This window comes from Sinocyclocheilus anshuiensis, unplaced genomic scaffold, assembly GCF_001515605.1.
Source record: "Sinocyclocheilus anshuiensis isolate Anshui unplaced genomic scaffold, SAMN03320099.WGS_v1.1 scaffold628, whole genome shotgun sequence".
Taxonomy (NCBI): domain Eukaryota; kingdom Metazoa; phylum Chordata; class Actinopteri; order Cypriniformes; family Cyprinidae; genus Sinocyclocheilus; species Sinocyclocheilus anshuiensis.
Genome location: NW_015555750.1, coordinates 1808570 through 1832165, shown reverse-complemented (window position 1 = coordinate 1832165; position 23596 = coordinate 1808570). Strand labels below are relative to the sequence as shown.

General features: G+C 37.3%; 1 protein-coding gene across 1 annotated transcript in view; it reads left to right on the top strand.

Moving 5' to 3' along the window:
* The first annotated feature begins 3694 nt into the window (after window positions 1–3694).
* Window positions 3695–23596, top strand: part of usp9 (ubiquitin specific peptidase 9) — a 30546-nt gene continuing 10644 nt past the window's right edge. Inside the window, exons 1-24 of the mRNA XM_016467350.1 lie at window positions 3695–4071; window positions 7135–7388; window positions 12066–12211; window positions 12386–12465; window positions 12664–12776; window positions 13279–13497; window positions 13716–13831; window positions 13919–14170; window positions 14260–14398; window positions 14586–14738; window positions 15233–15337; window positions 15520–15726; window positions 15908–16044; window positions 16870–17003; window positions 17609–17696; window positions 18213–18555; window positions 19534–19629; window positions 19724–19935; window positions 20047–20287; window positions 20430–20579; window positions 20840–20960; window positions 21051–21181; window positions 21604–21882; window positions 23400–23525. Of these exons, the coding sequence (XP_016322836.1) occupies window positions 7293–7388; window positions 12066–12211; window positions 12386–12465; window positions 12664–12776; window positions 13279–13497; window positions 13716–13831; window positions 13919–14170; window positions 14260–14398; window positions 14586–14738; window positions 15233–15337; window positions 15520–15726; window positions 15908–16044; window positions 16870–17003; window positions 17609–17696; window positions 18213–18555; window positions 19534–19629; window positions 19724–19935; window positions 20047–20287; window positions 20430–20579; window positions 20840–20960; window positions 21051–21181; window positions 21604–21882; window positions 23400–23525 (3684 nt within the window). The 5' untranslated portion in view covers window positions 3695–4071; window positions 7135–7292. The remainder of the gene's footprint in view (window positions 4072–7134; window positions 7389–12065; window positions 12212–12385; window positions 12466–12663; window positions 12777–13278; window positions 13498–13715; window positions 13832–13918; window positions 14171–14259; window positions 14399–14585; window positions 14739–15232; window positions 15338–15519; window positions 15727–15907; window positions 16045–16869; window positions 17004–17608; window positions 17697–18212; window positions 18556–19533; window positions 19630–19723; window positions 19936–20046; window positions 20288–20429; window positions 20580–20839; window positions 20961–21050; window positions 21182–21603; window positions 21883–23399; window positions 23526–23596) is intronic.

Below are 23596 nucleotides of genomic sequence, written 5' to 3'. Positions count from 1 at the left end.
AATATGACTTTATTTGAAATGAATGAGAAAAATTAAGTGGGTCAAAACTAATGAACTAAATGAATTTTAGACAATACACAAAAATACATAAAATGTTTAGGTTACAAATGCATTCTGTCTCAGAAATAAACAGATCTATTTGATTTTCTTTTATTGATGATCTTTTTGGCATTTTAAAAGATTATTAGCACACATTTTATTATATTAAAAAATGTTATTTGCTAACCAGTAAGAATTCAGAATTAACCATGAAAAAAAATTCTAACAAAACAAAACAAAAAAACCCTGTTGTGAATTATGTTCTAAACTGCAGAAATAACATTCTAGGTGCAAGGAAAATTTTCATGCAAATAATGATCAATACTGCTGAAGACCTTGATTAGCTGTTTTTGATTTAATTTACTTTTTAAATGTACTGATTTAATTAACTTTTTATTTCAATTTGTCTGTACACAGCACACACAGATGGGTGTGGGGGGAAAAGCAAAGTGAAAAAAAAAATTATTTCTAATTTCCATTCTTTCTTCCTATCAAACCTGATTAACATTAAAACAGAATTCATCATTCATTTAAAAAGTATTGGATGTTTCTGAAAAGTTTATATAACAGCCATTCTTGGGGCCGTCTTTTTATGTTGTTGACCATCCCTATCACACGTTTGTGGGTGGAGCTAGTGTAAATAGCTTCTGCCAACAAGGTGGGCTTGCACTTAGTGTAAAGACACTACGATCAAGGGCATCTCTTTTCCCCCCTCAAAATGAACCGGAATGTAAATAAATAAATAAATAAATAGTCTTTTTTAAATCCCTGTTTTGAATTATGTTCTAAACTAAAGAAGTCACATTCTGGGTGCAAGGAAAACATTTTCATGCAAGTAACTTAATGATCAATACTGCTTGATTAGCTGGTTCTGATTTAGCTGATTTAGCTGGTTTCATCAGAGGAGGGACTTGCAAAGGTGCCGGTGCCCCAGGGACTCGCAGAAGAAAGTCTGTCCTATTTGTTTATTTTAATGTTCCATTCGATTTAATTATTTATTGGCTGTTCTTCAACTCACGAACCCCCTGTGGTTCCCTCTCGAACGCATTTTGGTAAACCCTGCTCCACAGTCCAAATCATGAAACCACAGCGACATCTAGTGTCCAATGAAACATCACACTATTACAATTATGTTATTCGTAATAATATTATGTTCAAATCATACAGTTTTGCCATGTATGCTTATTGAATTGCGTTGTTAAGTGGTGATGAGCACTTGAATCAAAATATGGCTTAGCAACGTACATAATGTCTGTCGAAATCGTTTCTGCATTTGGTGGTTAACTAGATAAAAGACGCAATAGGCCTACTGTCCAACCGCTGCCGAAAGGTCCACTACTGTCCACACATTTATATGGTTGGTACGATAACTAAACTCGCAGCGGTTGCTGATGTGTTGTCATAAAAGCGCTTGAATAATCTATTGCATTTATTCTAGTTTTCATTTTGAATATTTAAAGCAGCGTTGATACCAATTGAGTTCAGCAGTGAGAAGAACCCAGACTTGGTTCTGAAGGTGCTTTCCTCTCCCGGTCAGGTGACTAAACTTCAGCCTTTTCCATTCTTTACGCTACACAAGAACCAGCATCCACACTTTGCCTTTGTGAGGCATTGGGGGTTTCTCTGCACCATACAAAAGGCTTTTGAGTGACCAATCAATTGTATGCTTGTCACAGATGGATTGTAGGGGTCAAGCTCTATTCAAGCAGAGATTGTCCAGCTGAGTGACTCATGTTATTCAGGTGGTCTGTCCATGAAGCATTTCATTCATCCAGGTCATTGTAGTAGGCTAGAATTTAGTTGAAACAACTGCACTTTTTTTTTCTTTTAAAGCAAACGGTTGTTGTAAAGGATGCTTATCAATGCTTTGGTCTACAAAGTGGATTGGCTATGTTCGGAATAGAATACTAATATACTTCTCTTATTATTTCTACAATATGTATGTGTACAGCATTTATACAGTATTGTTTGGTACAACATTTGCTATAATATGCAGCAATGCACACAGCACACTGTAAAAGATGCACAATGCAACATATTAATCCCACAATGAATTATACTTAATTTTACCTTTCATTTCTAGTATGATAAATAAGCTGTTGCATGTAGCTGCTAATTATTATTTTTTTTTTAGACGGACAGAAATTTTCACACAAATTGAAAAAGAACTGTAAAAGAACCACTTATATTTCCAAATCGATTGCTTTATGCCACTCACATGATGAGGTCATGTGACAACCATGTATCATACTGTTCAAAACATTTATTAAGAGTTAATGCCTACTGTTTCAGTTGCAGCCCTAATTACATTTCATCTACTTAGAAAATATCATTCTTTGGCATGTGTCAAGACAGCCAGCATCAAAATTCTGATTTTAAAGTGTGATCCATGTAAAGAATTTCACACTCCATGGGTTTATGTTGTTTCTAATGTGTTGGCTTTCATGCAAGATATCACCCAGTCTTTCAAGCATGCAGGAAAACGTCATATGCAACCGGTTTTTCTCCTAGACAATGCTTACGTTGCCTGCATAGAACTCTACTTTCCTTTAGCTCATAGTGAGTGTGCAAATGTGCATGTGCATGGTGTTTATCACAATAGAAAATGTAATGTATTTAAATTGTATTTAATGTACTTTTCGGTGCTTTTTGAAAAAATTACAAATGTTCAAAAGTTCATAGAAGAGGCCCATGGAATCTTAAAGATTTGAAGACCAGTTTGTGTGGAAGAATGGGACAAAATCACACCTGAACAATGCATGCGACTAGTTTCTCCATACAGGAGGCATCTTGAAGCTGTCATTAACAACAAAGGCTTTTGTCTAAAGTATTAAATACATTTCAGTAAGCGTGTTCAATCGTTTTTCCCTGGGTTATTCCATTTTATTACACATAACTTAATTTCTGAACTTATTTGTTTTGTTTTCTTTGTATGTATGGATTACTTGGGTTGTTACCGACATCTGGTGAAAATTTCATGTCATCAGCACCTTTAGAAATATATTTACTGAGAAAAATGGTGACGTGTTCAATACTTATTGTATTGAAGGTGTGTGACTCTGTATATATATATATATATATATATATATATATATATATATATCACAGAAAATATACATTATATACCATTTAAATACATAAAATTTTCTATTCCATGATGCTGCTGCGAGTTTTTTTTTTTAACCCTAAAAGGCTAACATTATTTCTAAAATGTGATGTTCTGTTTGCAAAGTGTCTATTTCTGGTTATGGTATTTAACCTGGCATTGAGCTATATTTTATTATAAATTTAACATAGCCTATTATTAATAACATTTCAAAAATAAATTTCAAAATGTCATCTTTAAAATGCAGTCTTTACACTCCTAAAATATACTTTTCCAAATTATTCCAGAAACTTCTTAAATTAAAAAAAGTGCATAATGCATTCAATTTAAATTTCGATGAGACATTAAAAGCCAGATCGATAGTTTATTAAGAGAAATATTTGTTATTAATACGAAATATATTCTTTATTTTGTAGATTACAACTTCATAACTAAACAAAGGTTTTGAAACATTTCCAGTATAAAAGTGTTCAGGAGAACAACGTTAATTTCTTTGTAAGAAGAACGATACAACACTGTATAATGTCACAAATCAGGTGTCAGGTAGGCGAGCGGTCCTCGAAACCGCGCATGCTCAGCTGAGTCACACGTCCAAAGCAGTTAATGCACGGATATACCTCTCATTTACTTCCATCCATAGCACGGTTACGGGTCTCTAAGCAGCCTGACACAGGAGAGAGAGGAGAGAGAGGAGAGAGAGAGCGGCTGGAGGCAGTTTAAGGGAGGGGGGCAGCAGCAGTAGTCGATGCTGGTGACGCAGGAAAAACACCCAACAGCAGACAATAAACCAATGATCTGATCTCAACACAGGCGTGTTATTTATAATCGGGACAGCCAGGCACATGCACGCGGCTGAGTAATTATAAAACAGCACTTAAATGATCCGATCTGGGGTCGTATGGAGGAAAGATCCAGTTTGATTCGCGGTAAGTGGGTTTGTGTGTGAAGCTAAAGGAAGCTAGCGGCTAATAGCAGATGATTTGCAAGTCAGTGCTCACTTAGCTTAGCTCGAACAGCTCAATGAACGAATTTAAAGACGTCTGGATATTTGTCACTTCTTGCATATTTTTAATCCTCTCACACTTCACCTGCATAGCCGATTTTATGATCTATTCAAGCTAATTAGCATTTGCATTTGACGGCAGTTCAGTTTGAGGTGGTTGGTTTGTGGCTAAACAAGTGGTTTTGACGTGGGCAGGTCGGTTGTTTTTTGCATTGGTTAATGTTTTTCGTTTCTGGCAGTTTGTGAATTATAACTTGAGTTTGTTGGTTAATTAAAAGCGGTGTTTTGATGTTTTAATAGCTTTAAATTCTCTGTCACGAGCTGATTGTGTTTCGCTGGTGTCCAGCTGTTAGCCGTTAGCAAGTTAGCCTGTTTCTGCTGCTGTATTTACGTTCACTTTCGCTCTTACTTTGAGTTATAAAACAAGATTATATATTCAAAAACGGTGTCATGTGAAGCCTCAGAGCTTTAATAACATTTTATGCATGGCTGGTTACAAATATGAACCTGTTGTAACTCTGATTGTGTTTGGAGGAGGAAACAGGCCTGAACTGCCACAGGTTCAAACTAGGCCCACTACATAATGGCTGTGTCTCAAAAGCAAGTGTGCTGCCCAACTAGACAATATTTTTGGGCATCGTAGGCACGTTTGCAATGTTTAAACTGGCTGAGACTGAAAACCTAGTAAGGTCCCTACTTTGACAGCATTTTTGGGTGTCATAGCCTGATTATGTAGGCAAATCACAGTGTTTTGAGAGACAGCCAATATCATCTGTTTTCTGGACAATTCCGTTTTGTGGAATCTGGAGATGATTTCTGGTAGCTGCAATATTTATATTGACGGTATAGGAAACGCCCATATTTGGCTATTAAGTGACAGTAAAATTAATTTCCTCCCATTATCTGAGAACGTCAATCTCTACGTTTATATTCTGCTTGCCAGACCATGGGCTTCTGAGCGGTTTATTATGACAAATGTGAAAATGTTTGTTGTAATGAGTTCTATTATATTAGAGAATTGTTTTGTCTCTGTATTGTGATGTCATATCGATTCAGAGAAATGTTGTTTTGTATTCATTATGCTTATAGTAGCATGTTCATAATTACTGCCAAACCAGCAGGTTAGTTAAAAGTTTCAAACAATCTTTCACTCAGACTGCTTCTGTGTGTTATCGTGATGTGATTTGAGGGCATTTCAATTTTTCTCTGATATTTGAGAATCTATACCAGTTAATTTTCATTGACAAGATCTTTTTGAACCGTGTTAGTCAAATGTGCTTATACATTATGACTCTGACACATTTCTATTTAATTTTTTAAGTTTCATTTGATATCACAATTTAAATAGATGTTTAAAACATTTAATACTTTGTAAATTAAATAATGCTGCAATACTGATTTTATGTAATGCTGTTTTTTAATTAATACTAGGAATTCTCATCCTGATCAGCAGCCAAGATGTGCCAAGAGGTTTATTTCTGAAAAAATCCACTTATCTATATAGAAATCAGTGCCTGAAAGCCACGTCAGTGTTTTTTTCTTTTGTGTGAAATTTGTGTTGGTTTAGCTCATTACAAATCGTTTAGTAACTCTGCAGCTATTCTACCTTATTTGTTTGAGAGTCAGTTGGCACAAAATGAAAAAAGACGGTTGTCTGATTAATGTAATAAAACGCTAAGCATGTTCGGTTTTAAATATCCCAGCCTCTTTAAAATTAATAGAAATAGTTTTGATATATTCTGTTGAATTTGGTAGCACGTCCAAGATAATGTTATGTTGGCATATTTTAGTTTCTACTTTTAACTCTGTAAATGTTTTAGCATCAACTTATATTTTCAGTTATACTTTGCATTGTGAAAAACGTCCAGTTAGCTAAGAAGTGTTGATGAGAAAGTTCCCTTGGTTGTCCTTCATGTTTTTCTCTGTCATTCCATCAGTGCTAGTTTGTGCTCTGCACTGCTTTTTCTTTACTTGGCCTTGTATTATGTACTAACCAGACCTGTTTTGTATGCTATGATTTAATGCACTTTGCACTAGCCAGCAGCATCCTCATGGGAAGCATAACATGCACTATAAAAGCAAAACCTCTGCTACTTGTTTTGAACTATATATCTTGTAGTTTTGTAGTGATTGTTATGCAATATATTTGACCTGATAAGGGCACTAGAAATAGTTTCACCATTGTTTCCGAACAGCGATTCTGTGCTTCCATGTCTGTGCACTAAATGTGAAAAATGTCAGACATTCAGTTTTATGAGCAAACCAATTTGAACTCCGTAAATATATGAAATGTTACATATCTTTATGCTAAATACTTTACATCCATACAAATGGAATTATAAAGAGCTTTGTGAATAGTTAAATGTAAGCCTGAATTTAAAATCTAAATACAGTCAAAATGGCACCCTATTTACTTTTTAATGCACATACGTGGTCTTGTTGCACAAGATTCATCAGTGCATGTTGTTCATCAGTGCATGTCTTGCCTTTGTGATTTTGAATCATAATGTAAAAACTTGCTCCTCCTTTTCCTTTTTGGCTGATGTCAGTTAGGCCTTACTGTGACGTGCTTTTAACCAATAGCCAAACAGTTATTTAGACATTGTTTTAGTTATCTCTCCTTTGGTCTAGTTCCATTCTGATGTGCAACACCTACTTTTCACAATCCAATTCCCGATAGATAAAATGAAGTACCGCCCTATTTTTTTTTTCTGGTCACTTGGATATATGTCAGAAAAGGAAGTAAATTCACATTGATTTTATTATAAAAACATATGAGGTCTAAGGCAGGACATAGCATGGAAATTAATAAAAGCTTAATTACATTTATTTCTAGTTACACTCAGCTCTAAAATATTTCATGGGCTCTTTGCAAGTGCAGTCTCTATAAAATTATTTAAAAAATTCTCTGTGCATAAAAGACATGTGAAACCATTTGTCAAAGGTGTGTTTTAAAGATTCTGATGTTAGTCTCTTTATTTCTCAGGTTATGCAATGGTCTCTGCAACATACCCAGTCCCCCAGGTGGTGCTTTCACTTTCAGAAGTGTGCCGGTTCTCCGTCACTCCTAAGGAGAAACTGATTTCTTCTGCTGTGCCAGCGACATAAGCAGACAAGATTGCAAAGATCTGCCCCGTGTCGAGTATGACGGCCACGACCCGTGGCTCCCCTGTGGGAGGGAATGACGGTCAGGGCCAGGCTCCGGATGGCCAGTCCCAGCCACCCCTGCCCCAGAACCAGGTCAGTGCTCCATTTTGAGTTTCCCCTTTCCATTCCGATCCGTTTTTGCTGTTACTGAAGGAAAACTGTCGCTGAAGAGAATTTGTTTTATCGATAAAGTTTGCAGTGACCTTGCGTTGTGTAGACATGTGCCGGTATTCGGTAATGCGATATATCACAGTAATGAATATGCACGATATTGTTATCGTGGGCACTAAATACCGTGAATAATTACATATAACAAATTATTCCGAATTTTGAATGCATTTTAAGAATACTTTTCCCATCAACTGGTCAAAGTGCACAACACCGCTGTATACTGCGTGAAAGACACGTGCGCACTCTGATGTGTAAAGACTGATTTATACTCGACGTGCCCGCAAAGTTCGCTTGGGTGTGCGCGGCAAATATGACGTCAATGCGGTGTTCGCGGAAGTACGCTTTGAGTGCGCGCAAACTCATTTCGTGTGGCGGTGTGCACGGCATTTTTTGTAACTTTCCGCGCAGCTCCGCATCCGAAGATGCACGAGTTCAGGGCGATTCTAGCTGAACATGCACGTCTGTGCCAACATTTGTGTGAAACGAGCAGTTTGATGTGAAGTTCAAACTCCATCAGGTGCTTTTTGATGCTTTGACAGAAAACAATGCATAGTTTTTTTTTGCGTAGTTTGTCCAAGGCTTTTTATTTGAAGTACATTTTATTTTTATTGTATAAAAATAGAATTAGAATTCATTTATACACTATTTGATTAAAGTTGTCTTGTGTTTGATGTGAAATAAAGCCAGTAGTTTAAGATTGTTTTAATCAGTTTGTACATAAAGATATTATTAATTTTACAACTCATTCATCACGCGAGAAGTCTTGTACCGGCAAATGACTTCTTCACACTGGTGATTCCTGATGGTTTTAGAGGACAATTACTCCTCGTTGCCCCCGGTTGTTTCAAAGAATAGTACAACGGTGAACGCAACCAGTATAAAAGCCTCGTCCATTTGGGAAGGTGCGCACACAGTCAGCGGAGCCAGGCGAAAGTATAAATCCCGCTTAAACAAGCACGGATGAGAAGCGCGATTTGCAGAACGCGTGAGAGACGCTCTGGATGAAAGCGCACATTCACTTTTCACATTTTAATCTGGACTACAACATGCCCTAGATATTGTTTGAAAGTGTTTTGATTCGTTATTGTTCGGTCACACTTTACATTAGGGCTTCATTAGTTAACATTAGTCAATTCATTATTTAACATAAACTGCCAATGAAAAATTCTTCTAAACATTCATTAATCCAATAATATTTTTAAATAATTTATAAATAATAATTAATTATTCCAATATTTAATAACACGAAAGCTGTAACTGTGTTATTTAATGAGCTTTACATGAACTAAGAGTTGTATTTTCCGATTTTCTTTCTAAGAACTATAATTGACAGCATATACAAACAAAATTTGTCTTATTTTCATAAAAAAACGCAAGTAAAAAGTCAGTAATAAAATAAGAACAAATAAAAAAATTGCAAACAACAGCACAAATAAATGCAATAGAATAAAGAGAGCTATGAAACTAAGCTTTTCAACTTTGATTAACATGACAGACAGCAGCATGAATATTGGACTGTGGTCCCTTTAAGAGTTTATCCACGGACCCAAACTGTTACACAACATGCGTTCTCTTTCTCAGCTATTTAACGTTCCAAAACTGACAGTGTTTAACTGGATACTCACCAAGACGGGCATTTTGACAATTTTGTATGTATTTGAACGTTTTATCGCAGTTAGCCACTCATTTTGGTATTTGTGGCTCACAAGCTGTTTGAGACCGAGCACAGCTTGTGCGCTCCACTAATATAGATCAGTGGTGGTGCGCGCGCTTTTGGTGTAAGCGCGAAACCTGCGGGAATGTCTAAAATGCACAATACAAGCACTATTTAACCAGAGCGAATGAGATGTGTGTGAGAAAGAAGGGAGCGAGAATGCGTGGCTGACGTTATTGCCTGTGCCGCTGGTAACAAAACGGATCGGCTCTGAATTGGAAAGAAGTGAGAGTGACCGGCCGATCATGAGGAAAATCAGCCGATTCCAATCCCTGGCCGATCGATCGGTGCATCTCCAATTTAAATGTTCAGTTATTTTTGTTATAAGGAAAAATTATTAAACCTGTTATACTATATTATGACAACACTTTTTTTTTAAAACGAAATTTAAATATCGTGATAATACCGTATACCATGATAAAAGCATTAGCAATTAATCCTAACATGAAAATTTGATACCGGCATATCCCTAGCGTTGTCCTGCATTATGTTCTTAAAACCACATCTGATCCGTTGTGACAGTTGACTGAGTTCCAACGAAAAAAACATTTGCCGACTCTTACGGATGCAAATGTGTTTCTGTTATTGTGCTCTGCCCTAGAAGGAACAGATGTCAACAGAGGGAAATATTATTAGCTAACTGTAGAACGATCCAAAAAAAACACCTCTCCTGTATCATCAAAAATTTGGTTAAGTAAGAGATAAACATAAGCTTATTTCTGAATTCTTTGTAATAATTAATTGAATTTAGCATTCCTGTAATTGTATTGCTTGTACTACTACTAAAAGCAAGGAGTTTTTGGTATTTTCTTAGTTATGTCTGTGAAATAACCAGTACTTTTTTGGACAGATAGACACTTTGATCACAAAATGTACACACATTTTCCATGAGTTTTTTTAAAGTGATGACTGACAGTTGTTCACAGCATTCTGTTGCATCATTATTTGAATTACATTATTGCTTATCGGCCTCATATTGTAATATTATTGATTTCAGGTTTACCTGCCACTAAACCACAGATTGTGTTTGCTTTTGCATCACTCTCAGATTGCTCTTATTTTCTAATTGTGTGGTAAAGAAAATGCTGTGAAGTTGACCATACATTATGCAGATAGTCTAGCTTAGTGAGACATTAAAGGGATGGTTCACCCAATAAATGGAGATATTTTAATATACTCCATAATTTTTTATATATACTCTGTCATTTCTCCTTTACAAATGTGGTAAATAGAGGCTCAACCATGTGTACTTAATGAGAGAAGAAAGTTAATTGGTTGTCACATGTCAGACAAGCATGTTTCAACTTCTGTTTACCATATTTTATGTGCTTTATGTACGTGTGTTGATTAGTGTATATATGTAAATAAAAGCCTAAATGGAATCTGTTCATTCTTTTTTGAAGCTTGACATTTTGACAACAAAATGATGAGAGAATATCTAAATTTATTTTCAGAGAGGGTGATGTCTTTTGAGAGGTCTTACTGAGAATTTGGATTTCACAGAAGCAAGTGTATCTCTGTCTTTATAGTGTTTCCGATTGAATAACGTTTTAACAATGGTTTAATGCATTTGTGGTCAAAAACCTGACACCCCAGCATTATGACCAAAGAAAAGACGAGAGGCTCCCTTTGATTATGTTGCAGAGGGCAATTGTTATGTTCTCCAGGGATAGACTGCAGCAGTGTTATCCATTACACCTGTGCTCACCGAGCGCATGTTAAAAGGCAGGAATCAATGAGGATGAGACGCCTGGCAGAGAAAAGCACACCAGTTGGTTAGAAATTTGTAGCGCCTAGACATAAGAAGCAAACTGGCTATGTAGGTCAGCCAAGCAGAAGGAGCCTTTTCCAGCACACCCCCACATTTCCCAAGTTCCTCAGGCTCCATTCAGCTCTACATGCAGAGCTCCAGCCCACATGCATCCATTGACACGGCACAGGAAACTGACTCGAAGCATCTTAAAGCTGCTTTATCTTCCTTGCGCTTTCTCTTTCATTCTCTTAATCCCTTACATGGATACATATTTTATGTTTGCTTATTTGAAGGATTATCCCGTCACTAAGATACATGAATCATTAAGGTGGTTTACGCTTGTTGAGTACGGCTTTCTTGTTTTTTACTGTCAATTATACCACATAAAGTGCTAACAGGAGAACATCTAGATTTTTATTTTTTTTATCTCGGGTATACCTAAAAAATTATATAAATGTTATTTCTCAGTATTTAAATGATTTATGCTGTTTGTCTGTCCCTTTTTTAATTTGATTATATATATATTTTTTTTTTAACCCTATTTTACCATGAATAGTCTCGGAATTAAAATCGACCTTTTACTAACAGAGCTGCTTAATATTTTTCTGGACGTTTTTTTTTTTTTCAGGATTCTTTAAATAGAAATGTCAAAAGAACAACATTTAACAGATTTTTTTTTTATTCTTACAATGTAAGAGTCTTTACTGAAACTTTAATCAATTCTGACCTTGCTGACTAAATGAATAAATTTGTATTAATTTCTTTAAAAATAAAATCTTATATTGATTCTGAACTTTTGAACAGCAGAGAATTCCCTTTTTTCATAATATTGCATCAAAATGTTTTTTGTTTTTTTTCGAACTTTGTGACCAAGGCCAGGCGGGGGAGGGCACAACATTTAGTGATAATATCATTGCATACAATTAATGGTCCAATCAAGTTGTAAATACAGTGCTTTACAGAAATTAAATGTTACGAATATCTTTTCACGTCATCATTTACAGCCTATGTGGCAGACTTTGTTTTATGAGGCCACTTAATAGTGCTCTCCATGTTTATAGTAATGACCTTGAATGTTATCTTCATATCTGATTCACATACTTTCTTAACCTGTGAACTGTTTGCATGGCAGACATCCTCTCCCAACTCATCCAACGAAAACTCCCCAGTGAGCCTACCAGATGACCAGGGTCAGGGGGACTGTACCACACCCCTGGAGGAGGAAGAGCCAGCTTTCCCCCACACAGAACTGGCCAAGCTGGATGACATGATCAACAGGTTAGGGCTCGTATCCTATATTTGGTTGAATTATGTTTATAATTAAATCAGAAGCACTGCAGATGAACTACAAGGATATTGATATGAAAGACATTTATTTAGGCTGTTATTCGCTGATAATGAGATCAGTGATGTATTATGTTGATTAATTATGTTTTTTCTTTTGATGTACAGACCACGCTGGGTCGTTCCAGTTTTACCAAAGGGTGAATTAGAAGTTCTTCTTGAAGCTGCTATAGATCTTTGTAAAAAAGGTAATGCTTTATTTTTGGATCTTGTTCATCATTTAATATTATTCTTGTTGTTTTAATTAATTGTTCTACTAAGAAGTAGCAGAAGCAGTTTTACCTTTATCTGCGTCATCTTAAGCTTTCACTTTTGCTCTTGAAGGAATTCTTCAGCCTGTGTAAATGTCAGCCTCTGATAGGTTTTTCTTTCATTTCTGTCTCCAGGACTTGATGTTAAGTGTGAAGCATGCCAGAGGTTTTTCAGAGATGGCTTGACAATATCCTTTACGAAAATACTGACAGATGAGGCTGTTAGTGGATGGAAATTTGAGATCCATGTAAGTCCTGCAACCTGCTTGATGGTGCCATTTTCATAATTTCTTCCATTTCAGCAGCACATTTTGTCTTTTTGTTTGCACATTAAAGGGTTTTACTAACCATTTGTCTGTCAGGTCTGTCCTCTCAAGAATTGATTACTTCTTTGGGCGACTGTGAAGAAACGTAATGTTATTTTGGTTGCCTTTATCTTATTTGTCTGGTTGATTGAAATGCCAAAGCTTTGATCAAAGAGCTCCTTTCAGTAAAACAGAGGCAGTATTAGGACACAGCACTGAGTCATCGCTCTCGTATGAGGCTCGTTTTAGCTCTTCCAAGGCTGCTCTAGGATCCGCTTCAATGGCACTGCAAATATAGATCTTTTTTTTTTCTTTTTTACATTTTAAGACTTCCTACTCACTGTAAATCAAAGTGCATGAACTACCCTTGCATTTCAGTGTATTTTAAACCCAAAACATACTCAATGCTTCTAGGATGTCAATCTGTGTCTCATTCTCTTGGCAGCGGTGCATCATTAATAACGCCCACCGACTGGTGGAGCTGTGTGTGACCAAGCTCTCTCAGGACTGGTTCCCTCTGCTAGAACTCTTGGCAATGGCCACCAACCCCCACTGTAAGTTCCACATCTACAATGGTACTCGGCCCTCTGAGACGATGCCTGCTGGGGTTCAGCTAGCTGAGGATGAGCTTTTTGCCCGTCCACCTGACCCTCGCTCTCCTAAGGTGAGAGGGTGTTTGTGCCAGACTTTTAAGAAGAATTTAATTTAAGAAATATTGAAATTCATTACTAGTCGCACATCACCTAAAATATACACTTTTTTTTCTTATGCATTCGTATATATTTGAACCTTTATGTTAATTTTATGATGTTAGATCCAAAGATGTTTTATGTATTAACTACTCTGTTCAATGAAAACTTCCTGTTTATTTGTTTGCTGCAGGGCTGGTTGGTGGACTTAATAAACAAATTTGGCACGTTAAACGGGTTTCAAATTCTGCACGATCGATTCATGAGCAGCCAAGCTCTGAATGTTCAGATCATCGCTGCACTCATTAAGTAAGAACGATCAAACATATTTAACTAATTTGCCCAGAACCTGGATTTTTTTCTTTGTAAAGTTTGACTCACTTGTTTGTTTTACAGGCCTTTTGGACAGTGCTATGAGTTTCTCACTTTGCAAACGGTGAAGAAGTACTTCCTTCCCATCATAGAAATGGTTCCCCAGTTTCTAGAAAACCTCACCGATGAGGAATTGAAAAAGGAAGCAAAGAATGAAGCCAAAAACGATGCCCTGTCTATGATAATCAAATCTTTGAAGAACCTGGCTTCTCGAGTACCAGGACAAGAAGAAACAGTGAAGAATTTAGAGATATTTAGGTTAAAAATGATTCTTAGGTGAGCTGAACATCTGCTAAAACTAGTTTTAAGACATTATGCGGCACGTTAAATGATTGTTATTGATTATTGACATTTTTTCGTTACAGGTTATTGCAGATTTCTTCTTTTAATGGCAAAATGAATGCACTAAATGAAGTAAACAAGGTGATTTCAAGTGTTTCCTACTACACGCATCGTCATGGCAATGCTGAAGAGGAAGAGTGGCTGACGGCAGAACGCATGGCAGTAAGTCATGCTGCAGTGCTTAACCAAATAATTTGCATGACAAAGCTTGTAACATTCTCCTGTTATTATCATTGAACGTTAACAAAACTTGGTGTGTTATTTATGTTTGTGAAAAGCTTGGAGGCAGTCGAAATAAAGCCTTTGATCTGTATCTTCACATTAGCTAATATGCATTTGTTTCCCACAGGAATGGATTCAGCAGAACAATATTTTGTCTATTGTGCTGCGAGACAGCCTTCATCAGCCACAGTATGTGGAGAAACTGGAGAAGATCCTGCGATTTGTCATCAAAGAAAAGGCCCTAACGCTTCAGGACCTGGACAACATCTGGGCAGCTCAGGTGAGGCAATGTTGACGGAAGTCATTTTTGAGCGAGATGCTAACGGTCTAATCAGATTCAATGATCTATGCTAAGCTACAGCCAAAATTGCTACCGCCAGACCTGGAGATCGGCTGAATGGATTCGAAAACGTTAAAACTCAACTGTTTAACTCTAAGGGGATTGGGAAAATGAGCCTATTTTCAAAAATAGTGGAGTGTTCCTTTAAGTTTCTGTTCGATTAATATATATTTTTTATAATTTATATTTTGAAGTGATTAATCATAGGATTTTGTCATTCTTACATTTTTCTTAAACTTTCTTCTTGGATATTCATGCGAAGCCATACAATATCTACAATTTTACCAATCAGATACTATTAACCAGTAAACATAATAATGTTAAATTAAGTTAATTTGTTAACACGTTAACTTTGGCAGCCCTTCTAGGATTTCTGCTTCATTAGTAAACTTTGCAGCAACTTGTAAATGTAATAATGGTATCTATATCCTCAGGCTGGGAAACATGAGGCTATTGTCAAGAATGTTCATGATCTCCTTGCAAAGCTGGCGTGGGATTTCTCACCTGAACAGCTGGACCATCTCTTTGACTGCTTCAAGGTTATTCATAATGAACTGACGATTACAATTTTTTAAAACATTTAATAAAAGTATTGTCTTACTGTAGAGACCATGCATTTATAGGTGTTTCATTAGGACTCAGCATTTCTGTATGTGCCTTACTAGCATTCCAACCGATTACAGAATCTCTGTCCTCAATGGAATCATTTTATGGTTTATAGGAGAGCTGGACAAATGCAAGTAAAAAGCAGAGAGAGAAGTTACTGGAATTGATTCGTCGACTGGCAGAGGATGACAAGGATGGTGTGATGGCTCACAAAGTGCTCAATCTGCTGTGGAATTTGGCCCATAGTGATGATGTTCCTGTGGATATCATGGACCAGGCCCTTAGTGCTCATATCAAAATTTTGGACTATAGCTGCTCCCAGGTACCCTGTCAGCTTTAAGTAGTTCACTTTCAAATTAAAACTGTAAAATTGACTGAATTTCCTTCTTCCATGCTAAACAAAGTCATTTTCTTAGATGTTTTGGTTGCTTGGAACAACATGAGGGGGGAGTAAAAAAAGTTGAGGTCATTGAATTAAAGACAGTGTTTTTGTTCTGCTGTAGGACAGGGACACACAAAAGATGCAGTGGATAGACAGATTCATAGAAGAATTAAGAACTAATGACAAATGGGTGATTCCTGCACTGAAGCAAATACGGGAGATCTGTAGCCTCTTTGGAGAAGCCCCCCAGAATTTAAGGTAATGCAACTCGACTCAACCATCTTTAACCATCAATTGCATCTATACTTGTTTTAGTACACAAAAATTTAAATGAACAAAAAGACATTTTTGCTCATATTCAAGGAATATTTACATGAAAATGACCCACACATTTTAGGAAGAGCATGTAAATGTAGAAAATGTATCGTATACATCCCTGTTGTTTTTCAGAAAGAAAATACCTATTAACTTACTAAAGAGCTTAGAGGGGTAAGTGGACAGCTAATTTTGGGAAATATTATCATTATTATTATTTTTGTTATTATAAATAATTTTAAAGCTGAAGTTTGCTTTTGGATTTCAGTAAATCTGTAATTTATGAAAATCTGCTTGGTGTGCCCTGCACCATCTAATCAAATCACCAATCAGTGCCCATGGACGAGGTTCATGCGTATAAAGCTTCTTAAAGTAAGAGTGCTGCTTTGGGTTACGTTTCATAAATGTACAAATGCATACTCTTGGTATATGGTTTCGATTGAGTGCACTCTTCCTTCGGGATGCTTTAAACGTGTGAGTCCATTGGAGAAAATAAAATTGCAGAAAGCTGAACTCACATTTTCCAATACTTTCCCACACCTTATGCAATGAGTTTAATGTGATGAATAATTCTTTTTCTGCCTTTGCTTTGATGGCGTCTCAGGATAATGCTTCTTTAATGTGAATTTAAGCTTTCAATTAGGGACGGAGGAACATTCTGTTTCTATATACCTAAAAAGCCCATTTTCATACAATTTAGTTGAACTTGCAATATAATGGAGATATATAAATGGAATGGTTAACTCAGTCATGTGTCTTTCTTTACAGTCAAACGCAGCGGAGCCCACATGTCTTCTATCGACATGACCTAATCAACCAACTGCAGCACAACCATGCACTGGTCACTCTTGTAGCAGAGAACCTGTCTGCATACATGGAGAATATGAGGCAGTTCTCAAAAGGTTTGTGAGGCTAACACTGTTTGTATATATGGACATACCTCTTCATGCGTTATTCATTAAAAGGGGTTATGAAATGGAGAATCAAAATGTGCTAGCTATTTACACATATAAGAGGTTACTCTACTAAAATACATAAGTTCTGTAAGTTTCAGAACTAAATACGAATTATTTTTTTCTACCCATTTTGAAACGCCCATATTTGAAATCGAGAGAATTGTGGCATCGCGATTCTCCTTGACACGCATCTTAATATGCATCATATACAAACATATATACAGCTCTATCAAAATGCTTGCCATCCCGAGTATCAAATGCAAATCATGGTTACGGTTCGGTGAAGTTAGCAAATCTCAACAGTGGGTATTTACTTCGATTTCTACAAGAGGTAATGCCCATTTCACGTCTCTGTTTTTCATCAGAGAGTGAAAATGAGGATGGAAAATGATTGTTTTTATAAATTTTGGACTTTTTTGGTACAAAATGCATAATATAAAAATCTGAATCTGCATATCATGACCCCTTTAACATATATTTTCATTTTTGTTTTGTTTTGTTTTATGCCCATGTTAAACATTTACCAGTGCTAACTTTTTATGTTTTATCAGAGCATACAGGCTTTGATCCCCAGACGGTTAGGCCAGGAAGTCGGTATAGTCATGTTCAGGAGGTCCAGGAGCGGCTTAATTTCTTGAGGTATTTATACTTTACAAGCAACCTTCCTTTACACTGCATAGATTGCAGAATCCAAATTCAATTCCATCCTTTTCTCTTTTTGGAGATTTGGCTCCAAACGCTACTCATTTTTGTCATGAACCGGAGTATCACAGCGTGTACCAGAATAAGCTGTTTATCACTGTAGCTAGGCGACGAAGGTTCCACAAATGGAAAGTGTTTTTCACTTCACCTTTTTACGTTTCTATCCCTTTGATTTTATTACTACAACTAAACCCAAACAGAATGTTCTGTGTGTACTAGACTATTATAATATTAAAGGCAAGTTATTTGTCATCATTGGCAAATTTATTGTACACCAAGGAACAGACAGTTTCTTGGTGTGCACCTAATTTCAGAAAACGGCTTTCACACCTGTCAAGCTCTGACATCAAATGGATTTGCTCTGCACCACAAGGTCTATTATGAAAACGACTAGTTCTTAGACTCTCTAAAGACTCCCTAAATAACAAATCACTAAATATCCTCGTCCTTCAGGTTCTTACTGAAAGATGGGCAACTCTGGCTGTGCGCACCTCAGGCTAAGCAGATCTGGAAGTGCCTGGCGGAGAATGCAGTGTTCTTGTGTGATCGGGAGGCCTGCTTCAAATGGTACTCCAAACTCATGGGCGACGAACCCGACCTTGACCCTGACATCAACAAGGACTTTTTTGAGAACAACGTACTGCAGCTTGACCCCTCACTGCTGACAGAGAATGGGATGAAATGCTTTGAACGATTCTTCAAGGCTGTCAACTGCAGGGAGGGCAAACTGGTGGCAAAACGCCGGGCATACATGATGGATGACTTGGAGCTGATAGGGCTGGATTACCTGTGGAGGGTAAGATTCAGTTAGAGCTGTTGGATCTTCATTGGTATGTTCAAAGCTGCTTTGTTGTGGGATATTACCTGTCTGAAAGGCCTTCGTTTTTAGTCCGTTGGTTATTTTGAAATAAGTCAATGTACTGTAACAAAATGTCAAGTAGCAAAGTTGAAAATTTGCCCTTAAATGGAACTTTTGGTATTTTTGGGTGGCATCACCGTTATGTTGTTGTAATATCACTAGTAGTATTTTTAAAGGTCCTATTATGCTCTTTTACAAAGTCTTGATTTTGTTTTGGGGGTGTACTAGAACAGGCTCTCATACTAGGTTGTTCGAAAAAACACATTTTACATTATTACAACACTCTCCCCAGTCTGGCATGAATGGCTCGAATAGTTCCTTTATCAAATGAAGGCCCGCCTTCTGAAATACGAAATGTGCTGCGATTGGTTAGCTGGGCCAGTGTGTGTTGTGATTGGCTCCACTTGACGCCTGGTCGGGAAATGTCATTGCCCTTACCATAGCCGCCTGCGAGCTTCAGTGTAAATATTGCATCAATATCAAATCAATTTCAGCACAATTTAAACCCGGATGATTATAACCACTCTAAGTTCGTCTGCCTTGGGAAAGCTAGCGTGTCTCCGACATAGTGATGACACTCGTTGCCTTCTCTAGTGTAGCTCAAGCAGGTCTCGTCCCATTCGTCGATATTTGTGATATCAAAAATCCCGGAAAATATGCGTTGTAGTCCAAACAAGTCGTTCGTTGTAGTTTTTGAAAAGTGATTTCTTTTAAATAAAATATCTCCTTTTGAAGTGGACTTTGAGCTTTGTAACTTTGCAGATCTTTTTTATGCTCAAACAGCCACGTTACAGACAAACTAATGTTGAAAAAGCATAATAGGACCCCTTTAAGCTAAATGAGGTTAAATTTAGCCAAATCCTAAATGTCAGCCTGAGTTCAAACCATCTATTTTCCTTATTTTTTCTCTAACAGGTTGTGATTCAAGGAAGTGATGATATTGCTAGCCGAGCAATTGACTTGCTTAAAGAGATTTATACAAACCTCGGACCAAAACTACAAGCTAATCAGGTAATAATACAGCGAAAAAGCATATCACTTGCTGTAATAGATGTCGGAGTGCTTTTGAGTTTGTTTTTAAAATGTGTCATATGACTGTTTGCAGGTAGAGATCCATGAGGATTTTATTCAGTCTTGCTTTGATCGGCTCAAAGCCTCTTACGACACTCTGTGTGTGCTGGACGGAGATAAAGACAGCATTAACTGTGCCAGACAGGAGGCCATCCGCATGGTAAGAGTGCTGACTGTGCTCAGGGAGTATATAACCGAGTGTGACGGTGACTACCATGAGGAGAGGACCATCCTGCCCATGTCCAGGTAGACCCATTCAAACCTGTCATAAAGTAACTCAACAAATGTGTATTTTTTGCTTGTCTATGACGGCCAGATTCTAATAAACTCTATTTAATTGATTTTTTTCTCTTTAAGGGCTTTCCGAGGAAAGCATATCACGCTAGTTGTGCGTTTCCCAAACCAAGGCCGACAAGTTGATGATCTGGAAATTTGGTCACATACCAACGACACGATTGGTTCTGTACGACGTTGCATTCTGAACCGAATAAAGGCCAACAGCACGCACACCAAGATTGAGCTGTTTATCGGGGGAGAGATCATAGACCCAGCAGATGACAGGAAGCTAATCGGGCAGCTAAACCTCAAAGATAAAACTGTAGGCATCTGCTTGGCTGTGTTTTCTCAATTTACTCAATAGGGCATTTCACACACATAACTTTTGTCTTACATTTAACAGCACTTTTGAACAGGATATGTTATAGTTTATGAGAGTGCTTGTTTTTTTTTTTCTTCTCTAGCTCATCACAGCCAAGCTCACCCAGGTCAGCGCCAATATGCCTTCCAGTCCAGACAGCTCCTCAGACTCCTCCACTGGCTCCCCTGGGAACCATGGCAATCACTACAGTGATGGGCCAAACCCTGAAGTGGAGAGCTGTCTACCTGGCGTGGTGAGCATTGTGCCATAATTGAGCCAAACGGTTGTTTTGTTGAAAGGGGAGTGCATCTATGGTCATGAAAAATATCTTCACAGAAGCTGTGTTGATAAATTGTGCATATCCACCCGTGGTGCTTTGCTGAGAGATCTGTAGAAGCCCCCCTCCCCCCATTTGGATTTTGCATTACATTTATTACTGCATTTAATATAACTGCCTTTAATGTTTTGCGTTTGGCAATTTTAAGTGTAACCTCTGATTCTTATTGTCTTCAGATAATGTCCCTGCACCTGCGCTACATCTCTTTCCTCTGGCAAGTTGCAGACTTGGGCTGTAATCTCAACATGCCTCTCCTGCGGGATGGAGCTCGTGTTCTAATGAAGCTCATGCCTCCAGGTGCTCTATATGCTTCATTAGATGTGTTTGAGACATCTAGCTGCACCAATCTGCCGTCTCTATTCATTACTCACTGTTGTTGCCTTTCAGATAACACCACAGTGGAAAACCTGCGAGCCGTCTGTCTGGATCACGCCAAACTCGGTGAAAACAGCCTTAGCCCCACATTGGATTCACGTTTCTTTGGACCATCACCATCTCAAGTGCTTTACTTGATAGAGGTTTGTTTGGTTCTCAGTATGAAAATATTTTATGAAACTAGCCAAGCATAGAAGCACAGCTGGTTATGTTCTAGTATTATAGTATGTTCTATAGTATGTTCAGATAATTAGTGTGCATAAGACAAAAATGTAATGCAAACAGTTGAACACATTAAGAGTACTGAAAAACACAAAAGGGGCTACAAATATAATGTTTAAAATATTACAAAAATATAGTTTATTATTTAGCTTTATTTGTATTTTTATTTCAGTTTAGGAGTTTTTTTTTCATTTTCATAATAATATAATATAATTTTCATAATAATAATAATTTATATTTATATTTTAATTGAATGAGCAAAAATGGGCACAGTAACACTGCCCTAAAGGCTTTTCTGTGTGGCATCATTCTTTGATATACGCAATGTTTCTGTGTGTCTCAGGTGGTATACGCCTTGCTCATGCCCGCCAGTGGGACGTTGGGTGAGGATGCAAGTGACTTCCAGTACAACTTCTTGAAGAGTGGTGGCCTGCCCCTGGTTTTGAGCATGCTCACCAGAAATAACTTCCTGCCAAATGCTGACATGGAGACCCGGCGGGGAGCTTATCTCAACGCACTAAAAATAGCCAAACTGCTGCTCACAGCTGTAGGCTTTGGCCATGTGAAGGCTGTGGCGGAGGCCTGCCAGCCTGTGGCGGAGGGGACTATCCCTGTGTCGCCTGTAAGTTGCCCTTGCTTTAGCTCTCAACTGTTCCCTTCAAGGAAGTCTTGCAAAAGTATAAGCACAATACCTTCAGTGAAATTTACTTTACAGAAAAGGTCCAAAACTTAGACCCTCAGTTTATTAAAAAAAATCAATCTTGTAATTTTATAAGGACCACAATTTAAGAGAAAGACTTGGCGTCTTGGGGAGAAAAAGTGAACCTGCGTTCACTTGTGTGCTTCGCTTTACACTTTTGTCCAGTACCTCATCTCATAAAAGTGCATCTGGCACAGCTCTAGTCTGTAGTTAGGACCAATTATGGGGGGATGGGATAGTAAAGTTTGCATACTGCAAAAACACAATTCTGTTTGAAGCACTGCAAGGAAGTAAGTGAAGTATTTTTTTTTTCTGAGTGAATTTTATAGGTTCAGCACTGAAGGTTTAATTTCTGTTTGAGACCGTAACCTTTCAGCCTCCCTGACATTCATCAATCATTAGAAACAGGCTGGCTTGCCCTATGTAGCTCCACAAATGTCAAGGGTGTACAGTGTCTTGTGAGGAAACACTCACACAGACTCCAGAAGCGTTTACATGAAGGGAGTAATAACCATGAGAAAGGGGAAAGTTAAATGTAGTTTGATTATGCAATTTTCTCTTTATTTGACTGTGTTTGATTATGTTTCTGTGCAATGGAATGGAACAGTAATGGAACAGTATTTGTATGACTAATAGGGTTGGAAAATACCACTGACCATGATTTTGACTGCATCACAAGCTGAAATGTGAAGCTATATTTTTTGTTAAAGCACTGAATGTTTCGGTACAAAAAACCAAACAAACATGATTTCAAGTTTTTACCAGTGTTGGGTAGAGTTTGCTGCATTTAAACTGTGCTTCACAGATTACAACTTTGTACAGACAGGGTTTTTGGGCTATTGTACAAAATTTTGGGGTCAGTAATTTTTTTTAAAAGAAATTAATACTTTTTATTTACCTGGAATGCATTAAATTGATCAAAAGTGACAGTAAAGACATTTATGTTATCCAAGATTTCTAGTTAAAATAAATTCTGTTCTTTTGAGCTTTCTATTCAAAAAAGAAGTCAAAGAATCCTGAAAAAAAATTATCCCATACATGTTAATATTTGTTTCCAAAAAATATTAAGCAGCACAACTGTTTTAAACATTCATGATCAAAAATGTATCTTGAGCATGAAAAAAAAGCATATTGAAAAGATATCTGAAGGATTGTGTGACTGCTTTGCCATCACAATAATTACATTTTAAAATATATTAAAATAGAAAAGTTATTTTAAACTGTAATAACTTCACAAGATTACCGTTTTTACCGTATTTTTTCAAATAAATGCAGCCTTGGTGAGAAGAGATTTTTTCAAAAACATTCAATCTTTTTGAGCTCCAGCTTTTGAATGGTAGTTATTGTCTGTTTTCTAGCTCTCTTTCTTGCTTTACTGTACATAATAGAGACCTAGCATGAATCTGCAAGATAACACCTTTTTTCTTATTCGTTCATAGATCAACCAGACCACACATGACCAGGCTCTAGTGCTACAGAACGCCTTGCAGAATATCCCAAACCCCTCAGCCGAGTGCATGCTGCGGAACGTGGCCATCCGCCTCGCCCAACAGATCTCGGATGAGGTATGTTATACAACACCACACAAACGTTGCCTACATAAACTGGTTTGTTTGCATTGTTCAAATAAGTGTCC